The sequence below is a fragment of the Ictidomys tridecemlineatus genome, chromosome 6 (assembly GCF_052094955.1).
Source record: "Ictidomys tridecemlineatus isolate mIctTri1 chromosome 6, mIctTri1.hap1, whole genome shotgun sequence".
NCBI classification, from domain to species: domain Eukaryota; kingdom Metazoa; phylum Chordata; class Mammalia; order Rodentia; family Sciuridae; genus Ictidomys; species Ictidomys tridecemlineatus.
Window position 1 is genome coordinate 61,895,379 of NC_135482.1, and position 25,148 is coordinate 61,920,526.

General features: G+C 44.0%; 2 protein-coding genes and 1 long non-coding RNA gene across 4 annotated transcripts; 1 reads left to right on the forward strand and 2 right to left on the reverse strand.

Annotated features, from left to right (window-relative positions):
• Positions 1–5,347: 5,347 nt before the first annotated feature.
• On the reverse strand, positions 5,348–7,677 carry Slc61a1 (solute carrier family 61 member 1). Of its 2 annotated transcripts, none has more exons than XM_005325023.3 (2): positions 7,482–7,677; positions 5,348–6,922 (listed from the first exon to the last, which is right to left on the reverse strand). In XM_005325023.3, the coding sequence occupies exon 2, from the start codon at positions 6,902–6,904 to the stop codon at positions 5,552–5,554; it is 1,353 nt and encodes a 450-aa protein (XP_005325080.1). In that variant the 5' UTR covers positions 6,905–6,922; positions 7,482–7,677; the 3' UTR covers positions 5,348–5,551. The 2 variants fall into 2 exon arrangements, with proteins under 2 accessions (XP_005325080.1, XP_013213976.1); XM_013358522.4 differs by lacking the exon at positions 7,482–7,677 and adding an exon at positions 7,270–7,414.
• Positions 7,622–8,018, forward strand: LOC144364829 (uncharacterized). The gene is made up of 2 exons (XR_013422906.1): positions 7,622–7,735; positions 7,888–8,018. It is a non-coding gene; the product is annotated as an uncharacterized LOC144364829 (long non-coding RNA).
• Positions 8,019–14,064: 6,046 nt separating this feature from the next.
• LOC144364828 (uncharacterized) lies at positions 14,065–19,248 on the reverse strand. Its single transcript, XM_078014585.1, has 2 exons — positions 18,276–19,248; positions 14,065–15,329 (listed from the first exon to the last, which is right to left on the reverse strand). Exon 1 carries the CDS (start codon positions 19,067–19,069, stop codon positions 18,545–18,547), a length of 525 nt encoding a protein of 174 aa, XP_077870711.1. The 5' UTR covers positions 19,070–19,248; the 3' UTR covers positions 14,065–15,329; positions 18,276–18,544.
• Between the last annotated feature and the right edge of the window lie 5,900 nt (positions 19,249–25,148).

Consider the following 25,148-nt stretch of genomic DNA (forward strand, 5'->3'; position numbering starts at 1 on the left):
TTTTTTAAAAAAGGTTGCGGGGCTGGGATTGTGGCTCAGCGGTAGAGCGAGCGCTCGCCTAGCACAAGTGACCCGAGTTTGATCCTCAGCACCACATAACAAAAACTAAAAAATGCTTTGTGTGTGTCCATATATCCCCCCAAATAATTATTTTTTAAAAAATGTTGCCTGATATGAACTGGAATCACATAATTTAATCCCTCATCTGACTCCCAAATTTATAGAGAGAGCACAGAGCTGTGTGTGGTAGTGCATGCCTATAATCTCAGCTATTTGGGCAACTTAGCAAGATGCTGTCTCAAAATTTTAAAAAATGAAATAAAAATGACTAGGGATATATCTCAGTAGTAAGGCACTCCTGGATTCAATCTCCAGAACCCCAGTATCAAAAAAAAAAAAAAAAAAAAGAAGCAACACAGAAATATATATTTAATGTAAGTAAGTTAATATATAAAAATGTATATATCTAGGGCTGGGGTTGTGGCTCAGTGGTGGAAGCACTAGGTTAAATTTTCAGTACCACATATAAACAAACAAATAAAATAAAGGTTTGTCAACAACTAAAAAAATTTTTTAAATGTATATATCTATATAGATATATGATATAGCATAAATATAAGCATATTCAAATATGTGTTATGTGTTGCTTAACAATGGGAATTGTTCTTTAGTATTAGTGCAAACGTGTTGGTAGCTGATCTCATCATTGTATTTGTGAACATCACAGAATTTAAACAAGATAGTATGGGTACAATGATACAATGTTTCTAGGTGATATAGTCTCAGGGGACCATTTTCATATATGTGGTCTGTCATTGATGAGAATATTGTGCTGCAAAAAGAGATAGAGAGAGAGATAAATGAATAAAATGTTGCCTGAGGGCTGGGGTTGGAATGTAAAAAAATGATAGGCTCATTAATCCCACTCATCAGAGACCACCACTGTTAAATGTCCGAGATCTAGTCCACCAGGTTAAATTATTTTTAAAAATAATATAATTTTATTGTTAAAAAAATTTTAAACCAAAAGTGAAGTTTGTTTTGTATTTCTGTTCTCTGGTTCTGCTGGGAGGTGGTGGCAGAAAATTAAAAAAAAAAAAAAAACATGCTGAGTGTGCAGTTCAGTGATACAGAACTTGCCTAGCATGTGCAAATCCCTGGATCAATCCTTAGCACTGTACAAAAAAGAAATAAAAGAATGAAAAGGGAAAGGGGTTGTGGCTCAATGGTAGAGCACTTGCCTAGTACATGTGAGGCACTAGGTTTGATCCTCAGCACCACATAAAATAAACAAATAAATAAAGTTAAAAAAAATTATAGGGCTGGGGATGTAGCTCAGTTGACAAAGTGCTTGCCTCTCATGCACAAGGCCCTGGGTTCAATCCCCAGCACTACAAAAAAAAAAAAGAAGAAGAAGAAGAAAAGGGTCTGGGGATATAGCTTATTGGTTAAATTGTCCCTGGGCCCTGGGTTCAATTTCAATCTTGAGTACTACAAGAAAAAGGAAGGAAGGATAAAAGAGATAGGGAAGATAATAGGACTGAGGGTACAAGGAAAGAATTTGGGAATGGATCCTAGATCCAGCTCATTACTAGATGGAAATTACTCCTCCCATCCCAGACCCCCTGAATTTCCAGAAAAGACTGACCCCCCTGCTTTCCATTCATTGGCTCCTGGTTTCTTGGGATGTTTCTCTTACTTCCTCAGGACTAATTAAAAGCTACAGATCAAGTAATGAGTCTAGTTGGATGGGAATTCAGAAAATCATGAGTCTCAAAATGAAAGATGGTTTGACCCCAAAGTGACCTTCCCACTTGAGGAAGAGGAAATGAGTTCAAGTGGAACATACTGACACTCAATTCAGCTGCTCACATACATCCAAAGTAGAAAGTTTCTCAGATAGCCTGATACTTTCATTTGGGTGAGGACCAAAGATAAACATGTTGGGAATCCCCCAACCACTGGTATGTGTTAGAAAGATCTATACCCCATTAAAGCTCCATCCACTCTCTCACACGCAATCCAGATATACTCAACTGAATTAGAAAAGTTAGAAAATAAAATATAGCAGGGCATGGTGGTTCATGCCTGTGATCCCAGTGACTCAGAAGGCTAAGGCAAGAGGATCTCAAGTTTGAGGCCAGCCTCAGCAACTTGGTGAGTCCCTGTCTCAAAATGAAGACAAGGCAGGAAAAACGGTGGAATGAGATGGACATTATTACCCTATGTACATGTATGAGTGCACATATGGTGTGACACTACATCCTGTACAACCAGAGAAATGAAAAGTTGTGCTCCATTTGTGTACAATGAATTGAAATATATTCTGCTATCATGTATAACTAATTAGAACAAATTAATTTTTAAAAAAGAAAGAAATTAAAAAGTCTGGGGGCCAGGTGAGGTGGTGCATGGCTATATAACTCAAAGGCTGGGGAGACTGAGGCAGGAGGATCACGAGTTCAAGGCCAGCCTCAGCAAAAGCGAGGCGCTAAGCAACTCAGTGAGACTTGTCTCTAAATAAAATGCAAAATAGGGCTGGGGGTGTAGCTCAGGGGTCGAGTGCCCTGAGTTCAATCCCTGGTAAACCCCCCCCCCAAAAAAAAATGGCTGGGCTGTGGCTCAGTGGTTAAGCATCCCTGGATTCAATCCCCAGTACCAGAAATGAATAAATGAATGAATAAAATGTAAAGGCAAACATTGGAACTAGGAATATAGTTGGGTTACAGCACATGCTTCGCAAGCATGAGGCTCTGGGTTTAATGCTAGCACTAAGATAAAAAGAAAGTAAAACTACTTGTGTAGTACTTGATACTGTGGGCCAAGTTCTGTTTGTTTGTTTGTTTGTTTTTTGAGACAGGGTCTCAGTAAATTGCCCAGACTGCACTTAAACCCCTGGGCTCAATTTCCCCTCCCACCTCTGCTATCAGAGCAACTTGGATTTTAGGTACATGCTACCATGCCTGGTCAAATACTGTTCTAAGCACTTAAATACATTTAAATTTCACCAGAGTCCTATAGGGTAGAAACTATACTGTCCTCCTCACTTTACAGATAAGAAAACTGAGGCATACCGGGGTAGAGCTGGATTTAAACCAGGCAGTTTGGTCCAGATCCACACATTCCCTGCCACTATTGATGCTGGTAATAGAACCCAGGGCCTCAAGCACACTAGGCAAGTGCTCCACTACTGAGCAGCATCTTACCAAGCTCTTAACCACTTCCCTATGCTGCCTCAGGAAGAACATCATGTGCAGCATTTGTGAGCGGTGCATACCTAGTGAACCAATCCCTCATGCGAACCATATGGACAGTGAATCAGTTGGCCAAGGACCACTCTTTTGCTCATCTCCAGGGACAGAGCTTGGGATGGGAGAGCAGGGCTAGAAGCTAAAGGCAGTTACGTGAAGGCCCACAGGACAAAGGCAACATGTGTTAGATGGGGCACTGGGCTAGTTGCCAGAGGCAAGGTTTAGTCTCTTTTGCCACTCATTTACTACATGCCCTTAGGCAAATCACTTCCTTTACTTAAGTGGATTTTCCTCTTGGGGCTGAGGGGAAGCACCAGCACCTAACAATGCATGACATATAGTAGGTGCTTAATAAAAAATATGCTTAAGGACTGAGGTTGTAGCTCAGTGGGACAGTGCTTGCCTAGTGTACATGAGGCACTGGGTTAAATTCTCAGCATCACATATAAATAAGTAAATAAATAAAATAAAGGTCCATGGACAACTAAAAAACATTTTAAAAATATATGCTTAAGCCTGAATGGACAATCCCTATACTGTCTTTCAGCTCTTAGCACACAGAAGTCTGACACGAAAGACCCCTTCACACTCTGCCACTAGCCCCTTTGAAGCAAGCTTAGTAGGGACAAAGCTAAAGGAATCTCATTAGTCTGTCTCACCTATTCCTCCTATTTCCTTATCACTTAGGAATGTGAGGCCCCCTCATGGTTCCAACAGTAAATAATTATTATCATCTAAAACAACAAATCATTAACTAGACCCTAGATATTCTAGTCTAATAGACTTCCCACATGGGTAGCTCTTGAAAAATCAGGCAGAAGCTAGCCTCTCTTCTCTCCAGACATCTACTAAGCACAGCCATGGACAAAGCATATATATCTCAAAGATGAGTGAGAGTTTCCATCTGTCTTCGAGATCATAGTATGATTTCAGAGATGGAAAGTCTACAAATAACTGACTAAAATATATCAAAGTCTAACTCAACAGGGCAGAAAGAGGAAATGGAGTTATTGCAAGATGTCTTTAGTCTCAAGATGATGGGGGGAGGGAAAGATACCTGTATTTTGTTCTTAACCTCAACTCTGTAGCTTGAATGGGGGAACATGTGATTTTTCTGGACCTGAGACCACCGTCCATTGTCCAGTTCTCCCCCAGCCTCACCCTACAGGAGCACTTCCACCCCACATTCCTCAAGCACCAGCCGATGCTATCTCTCCACACAGGTTGAAACCTGCAAGATTTGGAACATCTCAAATCTTCCTGTCTGGGAAGCAGTCTGACACCCAAAGGTCCTCAACCCCTTTCTAGAACAAGTGGGTCCCCCATGCCCATCTTAAACACATTCCAGGATATACCCTTGAGCCACTCTCCCTCCATCCCTACCCTTTTTAAAGCTAGCTCTGCTTATCCTGAGAAGTCCAGGTTTGGGTGGGAGGGGAAAGGGCAGATACAATCAAAGGTGAGGCAGGGAGGGACCCACAGAACTGGTGTTCCCACAAGTACTGTTCCTGCCCTGATGCTTCCTCACCCTCAGTCACGCTGGGTGGGGAAAAGTCAGGTACAGACAAGATGTCCTAGTCCCTCAGTCCTTTACTTAGTTTTCATGTGAGGATACAGAACCTGATGGGCTCAGATGATGCTAAACAAATGGTACATTTATAGCCAGAGGCAGAGGCTGGAAGCATGAACCTGCGGAGCTGCAAGCTTACTCCTGCAGGAACGGCTTTGGGTTTGCACTAAAGGGTGGTCACAGCAGCAGACCAAGCTCCTGGACTTGTCAGTGGCCTGGAATACTGTGCATTTACCCCATGTGCTTCAGAGATTGTCTCATCCAAGATTCAGAGAAAGGTTCTATTTGGCAACTGGGGAGAGTGCCTGTACAAGAGAGGTGTGCAAGACATAGGAGTCTCAGGTCCTTTCTGCCCAGTTCTGCTGAAAAGCAATCTTAGCAGCTCTCAATTTGAGGTGTAAGCTTGAAGAATTTAGAAATACAAACCTTTTGCTGGCATTTCCACCTTTATCTCAAAACCTCCAGCTGCCCACTCACCAGAAAGAAACATATGAGTACAGGTGAGGATGAGTAAATCAAATCAATAATCCATTAAAAGTGTTTATTTTTAAATGGAAAGGGGAAAGGGAGTAACAGAGTCAACTTTTGGCACCTTTCCAGTCCATCACCCCCATGTTCTTCCCAACACAAAGCACTGGAGGGGCTGCAGGACAGAGTCACAGTGAGATCTGTACAACCCTGGAGAGGTGGGATTCAGAGTCCATCCCAGACCCATTGTACTAGAACAGGGTTAGAGCTCAGGGGCATAGGGCTCCCCTGTGGGTGAGGGTACCCGAAGCTCAGCATCATGCCTTACCACGGTGAAGAGTCCCACCACTGCCAGCAGAGCCATCACCATGACAGCAGAGCAGATGCTGAACATGTTCCGAGTGCCTGTCTTTCGATCACTGTCATGGAGGACAAGGAGCCCTAGACAGGCCAGTAAGTGTAGGGGCACCCGGAACCAGTTGAGTACCCCAGCCTGCTCTGTCTCAGGGATCACCTTTCTCCGCAGGAAGCTCATACTGGGAAAGTACAGTCCACACGCCAACTCAATAAGTAGGAAGGCAATGAAGGACTCCACTGGACTCTCCTGGCCTGGGCTGGTGGAGAAAGTCAACATGAAGAGAGAGAAGACAACGATGAGGACAGCAAGGGAGAGTAGGTGCATGGGTTGAAGGTGGTACCTCTTGGAGGTAGCGATGCGGTACAGGGAAGAACCCAGCAGGCTAGCTGCCATGAAGCTGGAGAAGACAATGCCCAGTGGGGCCCCATAAGGGTCCAGAACAGGTGTCCAGAGGAAGACAAAGATAAAGATGACACTTTCAAACAGGGCTTGTATGGTGCCCAAAAGCAGCACACGACGGTCGGACAGGAGGCAGCGCAGGCCTCCAGCACAAGTCCTTGAGAAGGCACGCTGCCGGTCATAGTTCTCTCCCCAGTTGCGGAGGGCCAAGACACCAGCCAGAGCCAGCAGAGGGATGGCGGCCACAAAAGGTGCTACAGGCCCCAACCCCATCCAGCTAGCCACAGCTTCAGCTGCCACACCTGCCACTACAGCCAGTGCATGGTTCCAGAAGGCAGCTCGGGCAAAGGTAGCTGGGATCCACTCAGCAGGGAAATCATGCCGCTCCACGTGTTCATGGATGTACCAGGCCTCGAATGCTGAGAAGAGGAGGGCAGTGGACAACCCACCAAGTGCTCGGCCCACCAGCAGCACAAAGTAGTCCTGAGAAAGTTTGGTTAAGCAGCATAGAGAGTAAGTGAGGGAGAAGAGGACACAAGACTTCTTACGACCCAGCCAATCCACAAGGGAGGAGGCCACTAGGCCAAAGAGGACTGTGGAGGCAAGGCCACAAACATAGAGGATGGCAATTTGACCCTCCAGGAAGTGGTAATGCTGGTAGAGTTTATAGAGGTAGGGGGCCTGGAGCCAGTCAGCTGCCAGGGCAAGGAAGTAGACCTGATAAAAGTCCAGTTGAAACTGAAGGAAGGAGGGATTGCTGCAGGCCCTTCCAGGGGGTTTAGCCCGGCATCTTGACAGCTCCAAACCCAGGCAAGAGGCCAGGAGGCCTACAAAAGCCAGGTAGGCAGTCACCAGCATGGTGGGCCCCCGGACGACCTGGGGAGAAAAGGGGGGGGAGGATGAGAGTCACATCCAGGTAGCACTGTCAAGGGGCTGGGTGTCTAAGCAGAGGGTAGCTCCACCCAACCCCCTGCCAACTCCACCCTACCCCCAAGAGCTCAGACTGGAGGGACCAGTTGGGTGGGTGGGAGGAGTGGCCCGCCAGAGCTGTCTCCTAGGACACTGTGGGGCAGGGAAAGGTAAGAGAGGAGGGCGAGGCCTGAGCATTCGCCCCACCCTTGCCAGGCATGGCAAAGAGGGAGTCCCTACAGTAATCCAGGTCCTGCAAATTCTAAAGGGGCTGCTGCCCTCTTCCACAACAGCTTCTGCAGTTCCTCTGTTACCTTCCATCTTGCTGAGAAGCCCATTTTTGCCCTCAGTATCTCGACATATTCCCATGCATCTCTCCCGCCCGCGCGAGCCTCTTGTATTGCTTCATGGTCACGCGCGTGCACCTAGATTTCCCCTCCTCCAGGACACTGGCACATCCCTGCGCCCCCTAGCCCCCGCCCAGAGCCACCACACCTGCTCGCGCCTTGCCCGGCCTGGGTCTCACCTGCTGTCCCGATCTGCGGGGACACTCCGGACACGTCCGGCTCCAGGCCGCCGGGCCGCCCTCCCCGCTCTGGCTCTGGCTTCCCTCGGGTTCCAGCAGCGCGCCCGCCCCTCACAGCCTGCTTCCGGGAGCCGGGCAGGCCTCCGGCCGCCGCCATGATGACTTCGTCACGTGACGGGGGCGCGGCGCGGAAGCCCCGCCCCATCACTCCTCCTGCTTGCGCCCGGGCGCCGTGCTCCCGAGATCGGTGTGAGGTAGGATGGGGAGGGGAACGGTCCGCGGGGGTGGCAGTTGCTGCTCCTGATCCAGCCTGACCCGCTGCCTTCTTGTGACACTCTCTCCGACTTGTAGATACCTGTGGGGCCACCTCGACTTTAAAACTCACTTTCTCTCTTTCTCTGCGCAGAGTGCCTGGGAAAGATGCCTGTAGTGCCTCAGATCCAGGAGCTGCCTCCTCTTAATGAACTTGGCTGCCCTAAGCCAAGACGGCTTCTGGTTTTGCCTCTTTTCGCAGCATAATAAACTCCAGACAAGAAATCAGTTGCAGTCCAGACACCTGAGGGAGGCGGTGTAGGGCAGGGAATTTGGACTGGATCCTCCGACAGACCAAGGTTCCAATCCAGCTGGTAAACTGTCACTTACCAGCTGTGTGGCCTTAGGCAAGCCACATAACTTAATAGCGTCCCAGTTTCTCTGTATGAAGTCATAAATCAGTGCCCAAATAAAGAAGGCTAAAGTTCAGTGACAGCATAGCTTTAACTCATTAAGTCCCCAAATTTCAATTCTGTGAATAATATTTCAACGAAATTGACAAAGAGGCATTAAATTAGGTTGGAAATGATAATCTAGAGTTTATATAACTTATTAAGAAAGAAAATACTGCTGGTGCATGCCTAATATTCAGCCACTGGGACAGCTGAGAGAGAAGGATTGCAAGTTCAAGGCCAGCCTTGGCAATTTAGGAAGACCCTGTATCAAAAAATAAAAAGGGGGATCGGGGAGTAGCTTGGTAGTAGAGTGCCTATGGGTTCAATTCCCAGTGTAAAAAAAAAGAAAATACTATAATACCCTGTTTAGAGGTATCTTTCACATGGATATAAGCCAACCTATAAATAAGACATCGGGCAAATACCATATCCTTTTATACAGCACACAATATACAAAGAAGTTCTTTTTTTGTCTTTAAATATTTTTTAGTTGTTGATGTACCTTTATTTTTTATTTTTTTATTTATATGTGGTGCTGAGGATCAAACTCAGTGCCTCACACATACCAGGCAAGTGCTCTGCTACTGAGCCACAACCCCAGCCCCACAAAAAAGTTATTTTCATGACCTTCTCAGTTTTGGTGGGAAGGCCCTTTCCAGTGGTACATGCCTATGATCCCAGCTCACTCGGAAGGCTGAAGCAAGAGGATGGCAAGTTCAAAGCCAGCCTCAGCAACTTAGCAAGACCCTGTCTCAAAAAATAAAAAGGGCTGGGGATGTGGCTTAGTGGTTAATTAAGCATGTCCCTGGGTTCAATCCCTAGTACCCAATACCAAAAAAAAAAAAAAAATTTGGTTGATGGAAAAGAACAAAATACTTATATTACTTTTTTTATGTGTGTGTGCTGGGGATTGAACCCAGGGCCTTGTGCATGTAAGGCAAGCACTCTACCAAGTGAGCTACATCCCCAACCCTACATTACATTTTTGACAATATGTTTTCTGTTTTCCATGCCATGGCTTGTTTTGACATTCTTGTTCTTGTTTGAGAATAATTTAACTTATCATGTAAAATCTGATATCTTGGACAGTAGTAGGTCTGGATCTTCTTCCCGGTGGTTTCTCATTGCATTGTTTTTGGAATGCTAAGCAGATGTCTTCCCTGCACCCCAGTAGTGACATTGAACCAGTGACACTCTACCATTGAGCTATTTTTCCGGTCCTTCACATTTTTTGGTTTTGAGACAGGGTCTTGCTAAATCGCCCAGGCTGGCCACTTTTTATCTTCCTACTTCAGCCTCCAAAGCTGCTGGAATTACAGGCGGTGGCCATTGCACCTTGCTTAGATGTCTCTTGAAATCCAGCAGATTTATGAGATCTTTCTTGTCTTTTTTCCCAAATTTGTGAATAATTTGTGCATTTACAATGCACATCAATTATTGAGTGTCTGGAGGCCAATACCATTTTTTACCTCTAATAGAGGTAGAATATTTGGAAACCAACCAATAGTGTTTATCTGTATCATCATTGAAATTGTTAAAGGTACCCATTACCTTTGGTTGAGGTACATTGGCTGTGCTCTTTCTTTCTTCCATATCTGAACTTTGCCAAGTGGTTCCACTGTATGATAGTTCATTCCAACAATAGCACATTTATTATCTAACCATTTTACAATGAAAATTTCATTATTTATATTGACTCTATAATAATCATAGGACCTTCTTGCTTGTTTTTTCCATTAATGTTGTAGATTTCAGAAGATACTTGTTAGTCTGTTTTCCCTTAAGGTACCTGTAGATTGGAATCCAGTATTTTTTTGGAAGGCGAGTACCGGTGATTAAATTCAGGGGCACTCGACAAGCCACATCCCCAGCCCAATTTTGTATTTTATTTAGAGACAAGGTCTCACTGAGTTGCTTAGTGCCTCATTAAATTGCTGAGGCTGGCTTTGAACTCATGATCCTCCTGCCTCAGCACTCTGCCACCTCCACCTCCCAACCCCCGTCTCTGTCTCTAGGATTACAGGTGTGTGCTACTGCACCCAGCCTCCAGCATTTTTCTACAATATAAATCAAAATTGATGCAATATCCCAAAACTCCACACAGTGCCCAGAATTTAACCAAATCTTATGTTTTTTTTTTAAATGTTTTTCTAGTTGTAGATGGACAGCATGCTTTTGTTTCATTTTTTTTAAGTATTTATTTTTTAGTTGTAGTTGGACACAATATCTTTATTTTACTTATTTATTTTTATGTGGTGCTGAGAATTGAACCCAGGGCCTCACATGTGTTAGGCAAATGCTCTACTGCTGAGCCACAACCCTTGCCGTATTTGTTTCATTTTTATATGGTGCTAAGGATCCAACCCAGTGCCTCATACATGCAAGTGCTCTGCCATTAAGCTACAGCCTCAGCCCCGAATCTTACGGTTTTACGTCTTATAATTTGTCTCAGCAAATTGTGTCTGTAATAGGTGATAATCACTTTATCCACTATCAAAGATTCTTCAAAGATACCAAATTTCACACATGACTTTTGAAGCATATTTTTAGAGGTTTTTTTTTTTTTTTTTTTTTGTTTTTGTTTTTGTTTTTGTGGTGCTGGGAATTGAACCTAGGTCTTTGTGCATTCAAGGCAATCACTCTACCAACTGAGATATATCCCCACCCAGAGGATAATTTTAAAGATTTTATCTTCATTATTCTCTTGCCATTCATTATTTTTCATACTTTTCAGTTTCTGGAAAACAATTTCTCTTTCTTTTCCTTTTTTTTTTTTTTTTTTTTTTTACCTTTTTTTTTTTTTTTTTTTTTTGTACTGGGAATTGAATCTAAGGGTGCTTTACCACTAAGCTACATCCCCAATACTTTTTATCTTTTATTTTGAGATAGGATCTTACTAAGTTGCTCAGGCTCAGCCTCTTTAGTTGCTGGGATTACAGTCATGTACCACTCTACTTGACTTGAACATTAATCATTTGAAATACAGTGCATTCCTCAAAATAAAATGATAACCTATTTCTAGAAAATACCTTCATGAATGCATACCTATATCAGTTAGATACCTATACCTAATATTTTGTTCAGTTGAATTTTAATAAAGTCACTTTTGAAGTAAAGTTTAGGCCATTTGCACAATTAACTTAAAATTACTTTCAAGCTTGGTACAGTGGTACACACCTATAATCCCAGCTACTCAAGAGGCTGAGTGAGGCAGGTCAGGTGCCATGGCATACGCCAGTAACCCCAGTAGCTTGGGAAGCTGAGGCAGTGGATCACAAGTTCAAAACCAGCCTCAGCAATTTAGCTAGGCTTTATGCAACTCAGAGAGATCCTGTCTCAAAATAAAAAATCAAAAGGGCTGGGGATGTGGCTCAGAGGTTGAGTGCCCCTGTGTTCAATCCCTGGTATGAAGGAGGAGGAGGAGGAGGAGGAGGAAGGAGGAGGAAGGAGGAGGAAGAAGAAGAATAAACTGGGGCAGTAGATCATAAATTCAAGGCCAGCCTCAGCAATTTAGGGACACTATCTCAAAATAAATAAATAAAAAGGGCCAGGGATATAGCTCATAAAGTGCCCCAGGGTTCAATCCCCATTTCTGCTAATAAAATAAAATATGGATTTAAAATAAATAATAAAAAGGGCTGAGGATGTAGCTCAGTGGTACAGTACCCCTGGGTTCAATCCCCAGTGAGGGACAGGCAGGTGTAACCTTGAAGCTGAAGTTCCAGCTTCCCCCTCTTAGAGCTATTTAACCTCCCTCCATTCTGAAATATGTCTTCAGGACCCTCCATTGGCTCCCCTTCTCACTAAGGGTAAAAGCAAAATCTTTTTTGCCCCTAGTATTTCCCCTTTTCCTCCTCTAAAAGTCTTTATAATGACTTAAAAGCCCTCTGACCTCTGGCCTTCTGCTACTTCTCTGACCTTATCCTCTACCACTCTGCCTTCTATACTGTCTACATAGGCTACCACCCAGGCCTTTGCACACTGTTAACTGCAAGTTTTTTTTTCCCCAGAATACCAACATAATTCTCTCCCTCACCTTTTCCAGTTTTCTGTTCAAATGTCGACTTATCAGAGCCATCCTTGGCCATGCTGTTTAAAACAGCAGCATGACCACTTCTACCACAGTTTATCTATCTGCTCTTCTTCCAACTCTATTCTTCTTTGCTACTTTTTCTCCGTATTTAACACCCTCTAGAATACTATATGTTTTACTATCTCTTCTCCCTACAGATATTTATTGTTGTTTTTATTTTTTTTATTTTTTAAAATTTTATTTATTTATTTATGGTGCTGGGGATTGAACTCAGGGCCTTGTACATGCAAGGCAAGCACTCTTCCAACTGAGCTGTAACCCTTGTCCTTTATCTGTTTACCTGTTTCCAATACTTAAAAGTCATTGCTATGTAATAAATATTCCATAAATATTCTATGAATACATGAATAAATAAATTAATCCATGAAAGTATTGTACAAAGTATTGGCACATGTTGACTGTTAACATTTACCAAACAGTTACTATGTACCTAAGCTCTGTTTTAAGAAGGGTGCTGGGTGCCATGGTGTATACCCATAATCCCAGCAGCTCTGAAGGCTGAGGCAGGAGGATTGTTAATTCAAAGCCAGCTTCAGCAATTTATTGTGGTACTGAGCAACTCAGGGAGACCCTCTCTCTAAATAAAATACAAAATAGGGCTGGGGATATAGCTCAGTGGTTGAGTGCCCCTGAGTTCCATACCCAATACAAAAAAAAAAAAGTCCTGGTTGGACTGGGGATGTGGGTCAGGGGTAGAGTACTTGTCTAGCATGCTTACAGCCCTGGGTTCCATCCCAGCACTGAAATGAAAAAAAAAAAAAAAAAAAGTTCTGGGACAACTGCTATAGATGAAATATTTTACTTAATTGTCCCAACAACCTATAAGGTGGATATGATTATTATCTCCCAGAGTTGGGGAAGGTAGTTCACATCTCCAGAGTCCCATAGTAAGAGGTAAAATAGGATCTGGGACCCAGATCTTTCTAATTCCATGCTAAAACATGGTTTCTGAGAAAATTAAATGAGTCTAGCTGCCTGCACAATGATTAGTAAATGTTGTTAATATTAATGCTTGGAGAGTATAGTGTACAGGGTCAGAGATTATATCCAGAGAAATACTTTCTTAGGATAAAACAGCTGAGTTATATCTTACAAGTTGAAAAGTGTCTTCACCACTAGGTGTCAAACTACTGGAGAGTAAAAAGAGGTTATTGTTCCCAGGCTTTCATTCAGAAATACTATTATTAAAAAACTCATGACTTCTCCAAGGTCACTCAGTTAGTGAGGGCATTGGGCACTGACTGCCCTCCATCTTATTGCTGAGCATCAGCTCCTTGAACTCATGACAACAAGTTTCTAATTTCTTGGTGTTCTTTTCTTTGGATATGGAGGTTGTCCTGGATAAAGATAATGGATATAATAGTATGACCTTTTATTTTTGCTTTCTGTTTCACAGGGCAGAGACCAGTTTTCTACCATTATCATATTGTATTTTTCTCAGAAGCATCTAACAGAGACCAAAGCAAGATTATATTATTTTGGATTATCTTTTTTTTTTTTTATTGTAGTGCCTGATCAAAATATTTATGGAATGTTTATGGTTGTCCTGGCCCCTCAGAGCTGTGAAGCTTAGGTGGGAAAAGTCCTAACAAGAAATTGCCTGTGGAAAACTGGAGGGGTAAACGTGTGGCCGAGAACATAATCCATCTCTAGGACATGCTTCCGATAATGGGAAGGGAGGGCTGGCATCTGTGTGTGAGGAACCATGGGGGAAGTCCTGGATCTCAGGATAGTTGGGGAGGACACTCTGGGAGTTATTAAAAACCAGGCTTACCAGAGGAACTTCATTTAAAAATTTTATTATGAAAATGTTTGAAACATACACAAAGATAGCATTGTTCTATGAACCCACATATACTAATTCAACAATTATGAATTTTGTCACTGTTTGTGCCCTCTACTCTTTTCTTTCTGTTCTTAATTCTCTTCTGAAATATTTAAAATTAAAGAATTTAGGCTGGGGATGTGGCTCAAGCGGTAGCGCGCTCGCCTGGCATGCATGCGGCCCGGGTTCGATCCTCAGCACCACATACAAACAAAGATGTTATGTCCGCCGAGAACTAAAAAATAAATATTAAAAAAATTCTCTCTCTCTCTCTCACACCTCTCTCTTTAAAATAAATAAATAAATAAATAAAAATAAAATTAAAGAATTTGCTTTATTGTACATGTCAGCATGTGTCTCTAAGAAATAAGGACCTTTCTCTTATACAACCTCAGGGCCTTTTTTTTCCCCCAGGGCCATTTTTATGACTAGCAAAATTAGCACTGATTCTTTGGCATTATAAATACCCAGTCCACAATTAAATGTTACCAACTGTCTGAAAATATCTTTTTATAATTGGTTCTACAAATCACGAACTGAAAGAAGTCTACATGTTCTGTGTAAGTAGTTGGTCTTGTGTGTGTGTGTGTGTGTGTGTGTGTGTGTGTGTGTGTTGCTGGGGATTAACCCAGAACATCACACACACACACTAGGCAAAGCCTCTACCACTACAAGCTACACCCTCAACCCTATAGTTGTCTTTTTAAAACCCTTCTAACTCTCCCCCCTTAAGCCATTGACTACTTGAGGAAACTGGGTCAGATTTCCTTTAGAATGTCCCACGTTTTAGATGCATCTGCTTACTTCTTCAGTGATATTTCACATGAGCCTCCATCTCCTGAATTTCCCATGAAATAGAAGTTAGCTCTGGAGATTTGATTTAGATTCATCTTCAGTGTCTTGGTTGTCTCCTTGTTTAGGAAGACCCCTTCCTTGATGCTGAGTGCTTCAAACTGTATCACATCGGGAGGTACCTGGCATCTGGTTATGTTGCTTTTTAGTGATGCTAAGACTCATCAGTGGGCTCAGATGGTGGCAGCTTGGTTCTTCCATTGCAAAAGTCTCCATCAATCATCATCTTTGATTTACCCATACATGATTCTTGCTTTAATTCATTGGGAATTGCGAAATGGTGAATTTTTTTCTCCCATAATCCTTCCATTTTAGCTGGAAGTCTTCTTTAAATAAGAGGTTGTCTCCATCAGTAAAGCTATTTGGCTGTCCTGAAACATAGTTTATATAGAACAGGCAGCATAAATCCTAAATGCTTAATTCAATGTTTTTTTTTTCCTATAGTTTTAAGATAGTAATTTCAGCATGCTAAGCTCATCCACAGGCCACTTTTATTTTTTATTTTTTTAATCTGTATACAATACCTTTATTTGATTTATTTACTTTTTTTTTTTTAATGTGGTGCTGCGGATTGAACCCAGTGCCTCACACATGTGAGGCGAGCGCTCTGCCACTGAGCCACAATCCCAGTCCTCACTTTTTATTTTTAATTGCCAACTTTCAGAATAAGAAGCTTGGAGAGACATTGTTTCTATTTTATTTATTTATGGTGTTGAGAAAGAATCCAGGATTTTGATCATACTAGGCAAGTGTTCTGCCACTAAACTGTATCTCCATTCCTGAAATATCTTTTTTCTTTTTGCCATACTGGGGATTGCACCTGGGGGTGCTGTACCACTGAACTACAGCACCAAGGGTTTTTGTTTGTTTGTTTTTTGTTTTTTGAGAGGGGTACTAAGGATTGAACTCGGGGGCACTCGACCACTGAGCCACATCCCCAGCCCTATTTTGTATTTTATTGAGAGACAGGGTTTCCCTGAGTTGCTAGCTCCTTGCTGTTGCTGAGGCTGGCTTTGAAAATCCTCCTGCCTCAGCCTCCCGAGCCACTGGGATTATAGGTGTGTGCCACCATGCCTGGCCAAGCTTTTTATTTTTATTTTGAGACAGGGTCTCACTAAGTTGCCAAGGCTGGTCTCCAGTTTGTTATCCTCCTGCCTTAGTCTCCTGAATTGCTGGGATTACAGACTTGTGCCACCTTGCTGAAATATCATTTTTAAAAATGGTTGGGCTTATCTGGGCACGATGGTGCATGCCTATAATCCCAGTGACTTGGGTAGCCTGAGGAAGGAGGATTATAAGAGGCCAGCCTCAGCAATTTGGTGAGACCCTGTCTCAAAATTTAAAAGAGGGCCGAGGATATGGCTAAGTGGTTAAGCCCCCCTGGGTTCAATCCATGGTACAAAATGAAAAATTACAAAATGATAATAATGTTTGGGCTTAAAACTGAGCAGGAAAGGGTGGCCTAGGTAGTACTTGGGGAAGGGAGGTGCTACTCTGGTAACTGTGTCGGCCCCTCACTCCCTCCCGTGCATGGTCTGCGAAGTACAGATAGACACTGGAGAGCTCAATGTCCTGGCCCCTGGGTAGCAATGAGATAGATATGGCACAGATCTGGTTTGTTTTGTTGTGCAGACAGCCGAAGGACCCAGGAAGAGAGATTCAAGGATAGAGAGAGGGGGAGAAAGGGAGAAGGAGAGGAGAGGCAGAAAGAGAGATAGGAAATGATAAAACAGCTAGACACCGAAGACAGGAAGAGAGACAGATACAGAAAGGGAAATAGAAACAGAAGAGATCACAAATGAGATGGCACCCAGAAGCAGAATAAACAGAAGAGCAGAGAGATAGGAAGTGAAGAGAAAGACCAAAGAAGAAAGTAGCCATGAAGGCAGGGACTGAGGCAGGGAAGGAGGAAAGAAAAAGATATGTCTTTTTTAAAAAAAAAATTGAAATAAATTTTTTAGAGATGGGGATAATATCTCAGGTGGTAGAGTACTTGCCTTACATGCATAAGGCCCTGGATTCAATCCCCAGCACCACAAAAAAATAAACAAATTAATTAAATAAATTAAATAAACATTTTAGTTGCATATAAACAATACCTTTATTTTTATTTATTTTTATGTAGTGCTGAAGATCAAACCCAGTGCCTCATACATGCTAGGCCAGCACTGTACCACTAAGCTACAACCCCAGCCCTAGATGTGTCTTTAAATCAGGAGAAATAGAGAGTAGCAAAGCAAAGACAGATGCAGTGACAAAAGCTTGGTGAAGGCAAAATGTCCCAATGAAAACAGTGGGGGGAGAGAATGCAGTAGAAATATAGAGAAAAAAATAAGCAGAAAGAAAAGAACATAATTGGCCAAATTATACTGCTGTATTGTGTGTATGTTGTGTATATATGAATGTGAAACAACAAATTCCATCATTTGTACAAGTATACTGCACCAATAAAAAAAGCTGCTATAATCCTAGCAGCTCAGGAGGCTGAGGCAGAAAGATGGTGAGTTCAAAGTCAGCCTCAGAAAAAGTGAGGTGCTAAGCAACTCAGTGAGACCCTGTCTCTAAATAAAATACAAAATAAGGCTGGGGATGTGGCTCAGTGGTCGAGAGCCCCTGAATAGTTGGGGAAATCCAACTGGTACAGGGTGGGAGGTGGGAAAAAATAACAAGATAAAACAACAACAAAGGTCCTACAGAAGGAGGTGAAGAAAAAGAAGACAAGTAGAAGCCAGAGAATGTGAGAAACATGGAGGGGCTTAGGATTTCAGGCCTAGGAGCAGGCCCGATAAGTACCCGAGTCTGACTTCTAGATGACTAGTCTGACTTCTCTTGGTGACTTCTCCTGTCTCCCAGCCCCAACCCCAGGGACACAGGACTTACTTGACCCTGAATCAAGGGTCCCCAGCTTCTTTCATCCCCATGATAGATGAGATAGTTGTCATAGATGGGATTACTGCTACAAGATTGAGGTCATAGGCTGAGAGCTCTGAGAGATTTCAAGACAAGCTATCCAGGCAGAGGGTTTCCGGCTAAAAGTGAGGACCAGGAAGGATGGCAAAGCTATTTAAGGAGAGAGATCCAGGAACCCTCTGCTCAGCCATTGATTCTGGGCTAACAGCTACTGACCTTCTCTGCCTGATTCAAAATGAGAGGTCAGAGGTCCAGAAACTCTTGGGGCAACTAGGGGTACGGATAGAGTTCCAAGGGGCCAGAGTGGCTTCAGGACAAAGGTTTGATCTTAACCATATAAATTGTAGAAGAAACAAAGGTTTCCACTAGAGGCTGAGTGGAGGGGAAGAAATAGCCGATTTGCTCACCTTCAGGGGCTGTAAGGGTGCTTCACTTTCCATTCCAGAAGTTGCAGAAGAGGAGGTTCTGGAACCAGCACTAGCACACCCAGAAACTATCTTCAAAGAAGACGCTCCCTGTCTCCCAGGCCTGGGGAGAGGGGTTCTGAGTAAACTGCTGCCTTTCCTTGCCCAGCAGGGGTCCAGCTGATCCCTCTCCTCACTCTGCTTAGAGCCTGAGGAAGCAGCTTCAGAAGTGCTTCAGGAGACCCATAGTCTCTCAGAGAGTAGCAGTTCATCTAGACAATCAGACAGCGCCCCTGAGAAGCACGCCGTCTCCTTAGGCAGAAGTTACAGCAACCAGTGGAGCCTGGAAGCCCGCAAGCTGCCCCTTGGCAACAGCCATAGCTATCACTACAGGCCAAGTGGGAACTCCGGGAACTCCAACAGGCACCTTGGCCCTTGGAACAAGGGTAAATGGGGCAAGAGGAGGGGTGGCAGCAGGTCAGGGGTGGACCGGAGCAGGGGACACAGGAGGTATGGGGACAGGTCAAGGGAGGACAGGCAGGGCAAGAAGGGCAGGAGCAGGTGCAGGGTGGCCCAGGGAGGCTGGGACAGGATGGGCAGGTAGCTGCATAGGAGGGACAGGCAGTGCAGGAGTAGGTGAGAGGGGGACAGGCAGGGCAGGAGCAGGTACACACAGAGGGGTGACAGGGCAGGCAGGGAAAGGTAGTTGATGGACTGTGCCCAGAGGGTGTAGGGGGCTCTTGGTAGGCAACCTTCTTTTTCCTAGGCCCCAAGTGTAGGCCCACAGAGAAATCCATGGAGCTGTAGGAGCAGGAAGGCTGGGGCCTGGGTAGAAGGGAGGGTAGCGGGGAGTAGGAGGGATGAACTCCCGGGTAGGGGTAGGATTAAATCTAAGACACGCTGAGCCTTGCAGATCCTACAGGGAGTTCAGCTCTCCCCAGCCAGCCCTCCCCTTCCAGATCTGCCCAGCAAAGCTCCCCTGCCACCCTCCCTGCCATTGACAATCCTCTAACTGCACCAGACCAGAACATGTTCTTCAAATAGGACATGCACTTTCATGCCCCCAGTCCTTTGTTCACGCTGTTCCTTCAGCTTGGAATGTCCTTTCTCTCTTCTTCACCTAGCCAGGCCCTATAATCTCTGAAGTCTTCCCCTCTATTTAATCACAAGAATTTCTTACACTCTAGGCCTTAACACCTGCCGAGTTTCTCCAACTCTGGTGGCCAGAGCTACTGGCCCCAAACAACTCCCAGAGGGGGCTCAGGGAGGCAGTGGCATCAGTAGAAGCATTCTTAAGAGACTTGAGTCAGGGGTGCTGTTGGGAGCAGGTAGAAGTGTTAGAATGCCTAGGTTCTGGGAATTTCCAGAGAAAGCAAGTCCCAGGTGTGGGCCTAGGGGTTCCTGGCTGTCTTTGGAAAACTGACAGCTTGATCTGGAAAACTATTATTTGCAAGTCTATTATGGGTCAAGCACTAGCCTTGGTAGTGAACAAGACAACTGAGTTTCCTTTCTTATGGAGCTCCCAAAAGAAGGGAGGGTGGGGCAGAGTGAGGACAAAAACCAAACAGGTGAACAAATTAGCTTATTTCAGAGCATGAGAATGGCTATTCTCATTATCACAGGGTGATGTGATAAACAGTGACTCAGACTCAAAGCAATCAGAGGGGCAGCTAGACAACCCCCAAACAGTCAGGTAAGGCAAGGCCCATGGTTCATGCTTTTAATCCCAGTGACTTGGAAGGATAAAACAGATTGTAAATTCAAGGCCAACCTGGGCAACTTGGAAAAACCTTGTCTCAAAATAAAAAATGCAAAGGATATATGCATGTAGTTTAGTGGAATAACACCCCTGGCTTCAATTCCTAGTACCAAAGAAACAAACAGTCCTCCCCTTAAGGAATGAGAGGAGCTACACTCTGTCAAGCCCTGGCAGAGGACAGAAAGCTGCCTGAGGCTGAGTGGAACAAAGGGAACCAAGATGATTGGGTTATGGAAAAAAACAAAACAAAAAAATTGAAAGGAGGGTAAGGAAGACTCTGGATTTGATACCCAGCACCAAAGAAAGAAAGAAAAAGAAAAAGGATGAAGAATGCTAGAAGTTACAGTCTCAAAATCAGTGGTCAGGGAAAGACTAAAAGAAGTAAGGGAGCAAGCCATGGAAATGTCTAGTGGAAGAACATTCCAGAGAGTTCCACAAGCAAAGAGAAGATTCATAATAGCACAGGGCAGAGTGTAAGGCAGAGTTCCCATCATACAGGGCTTTGTGAGCCAAGGTAGGGACTTAGATCTTATTCCAAGTGAAAAGGGAAAATCACTGACAGTTTTAGGCAACAGAGTGGGTGGGTCTTTTTAGTCCTACACCTACCCTGGGTTAGAATGTTCTGTTTCCTATCTAATTGGCACAATAATTTTGGAAAACAGTTTGGTATCTGATAAAATTGAATCTGTGTATAGTTTGACTCTTAGTCCTATATCATAGAAAAACTCTTGTATGTAAGCTTGGGAAATGTGTTCAAGAATAATAATGTTTAGGGGCTGTGGTTGTGGCTCAGTGGCAGAGCACTTGCCTAGCATGTGTGAGACCCTGGGTTCGATCCTTAGCACCACAAACAAAAATAAAACAAATAAAATAAAGGCATGCTGTCAATCTACAACTTAAAAATATATATACTTTTTTTTTAAAGGAATAGGCCAGGCTCAGTAGTGCATGCCTGTAATCCCAGATGCCTGGGAGACTGAGGCAGGAGGATCGCGAGTTCAAAGCCAGCCTCAGCAAAATCGAGGTGCTAAGCAACTCAGTAAGACCCTGTCTCTAAATTAAATACAAAATAAGGCTGGGGATGTAGCTCTCAGGGTCGAGAGATGTAGAACTCAGAGTCGAGTGCCCCTGAGTTCAATCCCCAGTACCAAAAGAAAGAAAAAAAAAAAAAGAATATGAATGTTTATAGCCATATTATTTATGATAGCTCATAAATAAATACTATGCAACAATAAAAGCTAGCTTGATGAAACAACTTGTATATATCTCACAAACAAGAAGTTGAGGGCTTGGGATTTGGCTTAGTGGTAGAATACTTGGCCTGGCATGCATGAGACACTGGGTTCCATCCCTAGCATACACACACACACACACACACACACACACACTTAAAAAAAAGTAAAATAAGTTCCTTGTTTATTATTATTATAATAAAAGTTTGGATGGTGGCTACGTTTTTAGGGAAGGGAGGGAATTGTGGATGGGACAAGTGGGGAACTTCCAGAGTGCAGGAAATTCTCCATTTCTTGTCCAGGATGGCAGTTAAATACTGTTCAATTTTTTTTCAGCTTATTTTATTTTTAAAATTTTTTAATATTTATTTTTTAGTTTTTGGCGGACACAACATTTTTGTTTGTATGTGGTGCTGAGGATCGAACCCGAGCCGCATACATGCCAGGCGAGCGCGCTACCGCTTGAGCCACATCCCCAGCCCCTCAGCTTATTTTATACCCTGTTCACAATATACTTAATATACTTTGTACAGAAAAAAAGAAATAAAAATAGCTTTTCTTTGGGTGCTCCATGATAACTTGTCAAATTATGCTGAAGTTAAGATACTTCTTAATCCATTATACCCATCTTTTCCACCAGACCTTGAAAACAGTGACCTTCTCTTTATTTTTTAAAATTATTCTTTAGGGCTGGGGATATAGCTCAGTTGGTAGAGTGCTTGCTTGGCATGCACAAGACCCTGGGTTCAAACCCCAGCACCACCAAAAAAAAAAATAATAATAATAAAAATAAAATTATTCTTTAATAGGGCTGGGGATGTGGCTCAAGTGGTAGCGCTCTCGCCTGGCATGCGTGCGGTCCGGGTTCGATCCTCAGCATCACATACAAACAAAAAAATGTTGTATCTGCCGAAAATTAAGAAATAAATATTAAAAAAAAAAATTCTCTCTCTCCCTCTCACTCTACCTCTCATTCTGTCTTTAAAAAAATTATTTTTTAGTCATAGTTGGACAGAATTCCTTTATATTATTTATTTTTATGTGGTGCTGAGGATTGAACCCAGGGCCTCACACATGCTTGGCGAGTGCTCTACCGCTGAGCAACAGCCCCAGCCCGACCTTCTCTTTATTTTTATCATCTGTCTGCCTGGCATATACTGGATGCTCAATAAATGTTTGCTAAATTGTACAGAATTGAATTTCCTAATTCTGTCATCTTATGGAGAGATAGTTAGTAATAGGAAAAGGGTCAAAAGACTGCTATAGTGAAGAGAGCCAGGACCTCCAAAACCTGAGTTCCCATCTTAGCTCTGCCACTTCCTAGCTGTGTGATAATAAACCAGTCACTTGACCTCTCCAGTTCTCATCTCCCTCCTCTGTGAAATGAGGATGATAACTAGAGCTCTCTGGGCTGCCTTGCCCTGCAGATTAAATGAGACACTGTACATGCCTACCACAATGCCTGGAGCTCAACAAAGGAGAGCTTTCCCCAAAACTTCTCCTCTCAGCCCTACATCATTTTCTTTAAATGAGTACATCATATGGGGACAGCCAGACATCAAAGGCAGCCCCAAATAGCTAGACATCCTTGGCGCCCCTTAGTGATGGCACAGAGATGTAATTTGGCAGCAGGGAGATCTGAGTGAAGGTGAACTGAACCTAAGTATTTGGTGGGAGTTGGCAGGGCAGGCAGGACGCCTGGGTCCTGGGAGTTTCCATCCAGGGGAAGTCCCAGGTGTGTGTGTGCGGAGGTGCCAAGTTGGCCCCACCCAACACCCTTGCCCCAGGGGATGTGGGCACAGGGAGAAAAGTGGGTCACAGCAGTGTTGGAACTTAACCCCATTGGTCCCATGACCTCTTTGCCTGCTCCAAAGGAGGCAGAGCCACAAAGAGGCCTTTTCCTTCCTCCAAAGGCATTCGATTCCTTTTCTTCAGGAAGAACTGAAGCCAGGTATGGGGTATACACCTGTAATCCCAGCCAATCGAGAGGCTGAGGTAGGAGGATCATTCATTTGTAGGCCTCAGCAAGATCCTTTATGGAGACTCTTAGCAACTTAGCAAGACCTTGTGTCAAAAAGGATTGGGGGGCTGGGGATGTGGCTCAAGCGGTAGCGTGCTCGTCTGGCATGCGTGCGCCCGGGTTCAATCCTCAGCACCACATACAAAAAAAAAAAAAAAAAAATGTTGTGCCTGCTGAAAAACTAAAAAATAAATATTAAAAAAAATTCTCTCTCACTCTCTCTCACTCTTTCTAAAAAAAAAAAAAAAAAAAGGATTGGGGACGTAGTTCAGTAGTAAAAGATAGCATGCCCCTGGGTTCAATCCCAAGTACCAAAATAAAAGAAATAGAAACCCAACTGTAGGGGCTAGGGCTGGGGCTGGTACCTGGGGATGTAGCTCAGTGGCAAAGTGCTTGCCAGCATACTGAAGCCCTGGAGTAAATCTCCAGTACCATGCAAAATGAGAGAGAAGGAGCTGGGTATAGTGGCACACCCCTGCAATCCCAGCAGCTCATGAGGCTGAGGCAGGAGGACCTCGGGTTCAAAGTTGAGACCTTGTCTCTTAAATAAAATACAAAATAGGGCTGGGGATGTGGCTCAGTGGTTAAGTGCCCCTGAGTTCAATCCCTAGTTACCCCCCCAAAAAAAAGGGGGAGGCTAGGGATGTGGCTCACTGGTTAAGCAATACTGGGTTCAATCCTTGGTACAGGAAAAAGCAAACAAGGAAAAGAAAGAGAAGAAAAGAAGAGTCTGCAACTCTGGTACCTGGGCAGGAGGAACTGGAAGCTCCCAGTAAACAGAGGAGAAAGACTCCCCTCCCCCCAGAACCCCTGCACAGAGGTTCTGTGCAAAACATACAGCTATATCCACCCACACCACACGCTAGCTGGCAGACACCTGGAGCACTTGCTTCACACAAACTCCAGGCAACAGTGGAGGCAGACATGCTAGCTCCAGGGAGTGGAACAGGTTGGGGCTGGATCAGTGGGAGGAGGAAGGTGCAGGGTAGGGCAGGCAATGAGGAGAAGGCGCTTTCTGCCTGAGGAGGCTCTAGCTGAGCAAATGCAGGAATCTTCACCCTGGAGGATTTGCCAGCATGAAGACTTTGAGTTCTGTACTATAATCTCAGGCCTAATCCTGTAATTCCTCTTTACTCTCTGTCTGGGTTTTCCTCTTTGGAGCAGGAGATGAAGCCATGAGGGGAATCATTTCAGATATCCCACATCCTGCTTTAGCCATGAAGGGGTGTTTACCATTCCTCCCTTGGGGAATATTGGATCCAGGTAGAGTGCAGGAATAGAGATCCCTCCTTCTTTCTGGGATAGCAGGCTGACTGATAGCCAGGACCTCAATTCCAGGTCCTTTGCACATACTCTTTCATCATCCCTTTCTCCACTGTCTTCTCACTGTTTCCAAGAAGGCTGTCCAGATCTCCTGGCTGTGGGCAGATGCTCCTTTGCTTCATTTTCCTAGCACCTTATGCCTTTCCATACCTATTATTCTAGTTGCAATTTTGTGGACTTTTTGGTTAACATCTTACTCCTCCATCAGACCAAGTCTGCAAGGGCCTAGCAAGATGCTTGGCACATAGTGGATGTTTAATACAAATTTGCTAAATTAACAAATGGTGCATGTTCAGGGAAGAAATTCCTAGAGTTGTGTAGGGGTCCTAAAATCATGTTTCAAAAACCAAGGCCTTATTCTATATGGGGATCTGGGCTATGCTGGGGCTGCTAAGGACCTTCCACACACAAACTTGCTCAGTAGGAGTCAGTATGCTGGCAAGAAGCAGAATAGGCTTGGTGTGAGGGATGAAATTAAGCAAGCACTGGAGGCAGGGCTGGCACAAGCCTTGGCACAGACTGGGAGACTGGGAGAGGAGGGG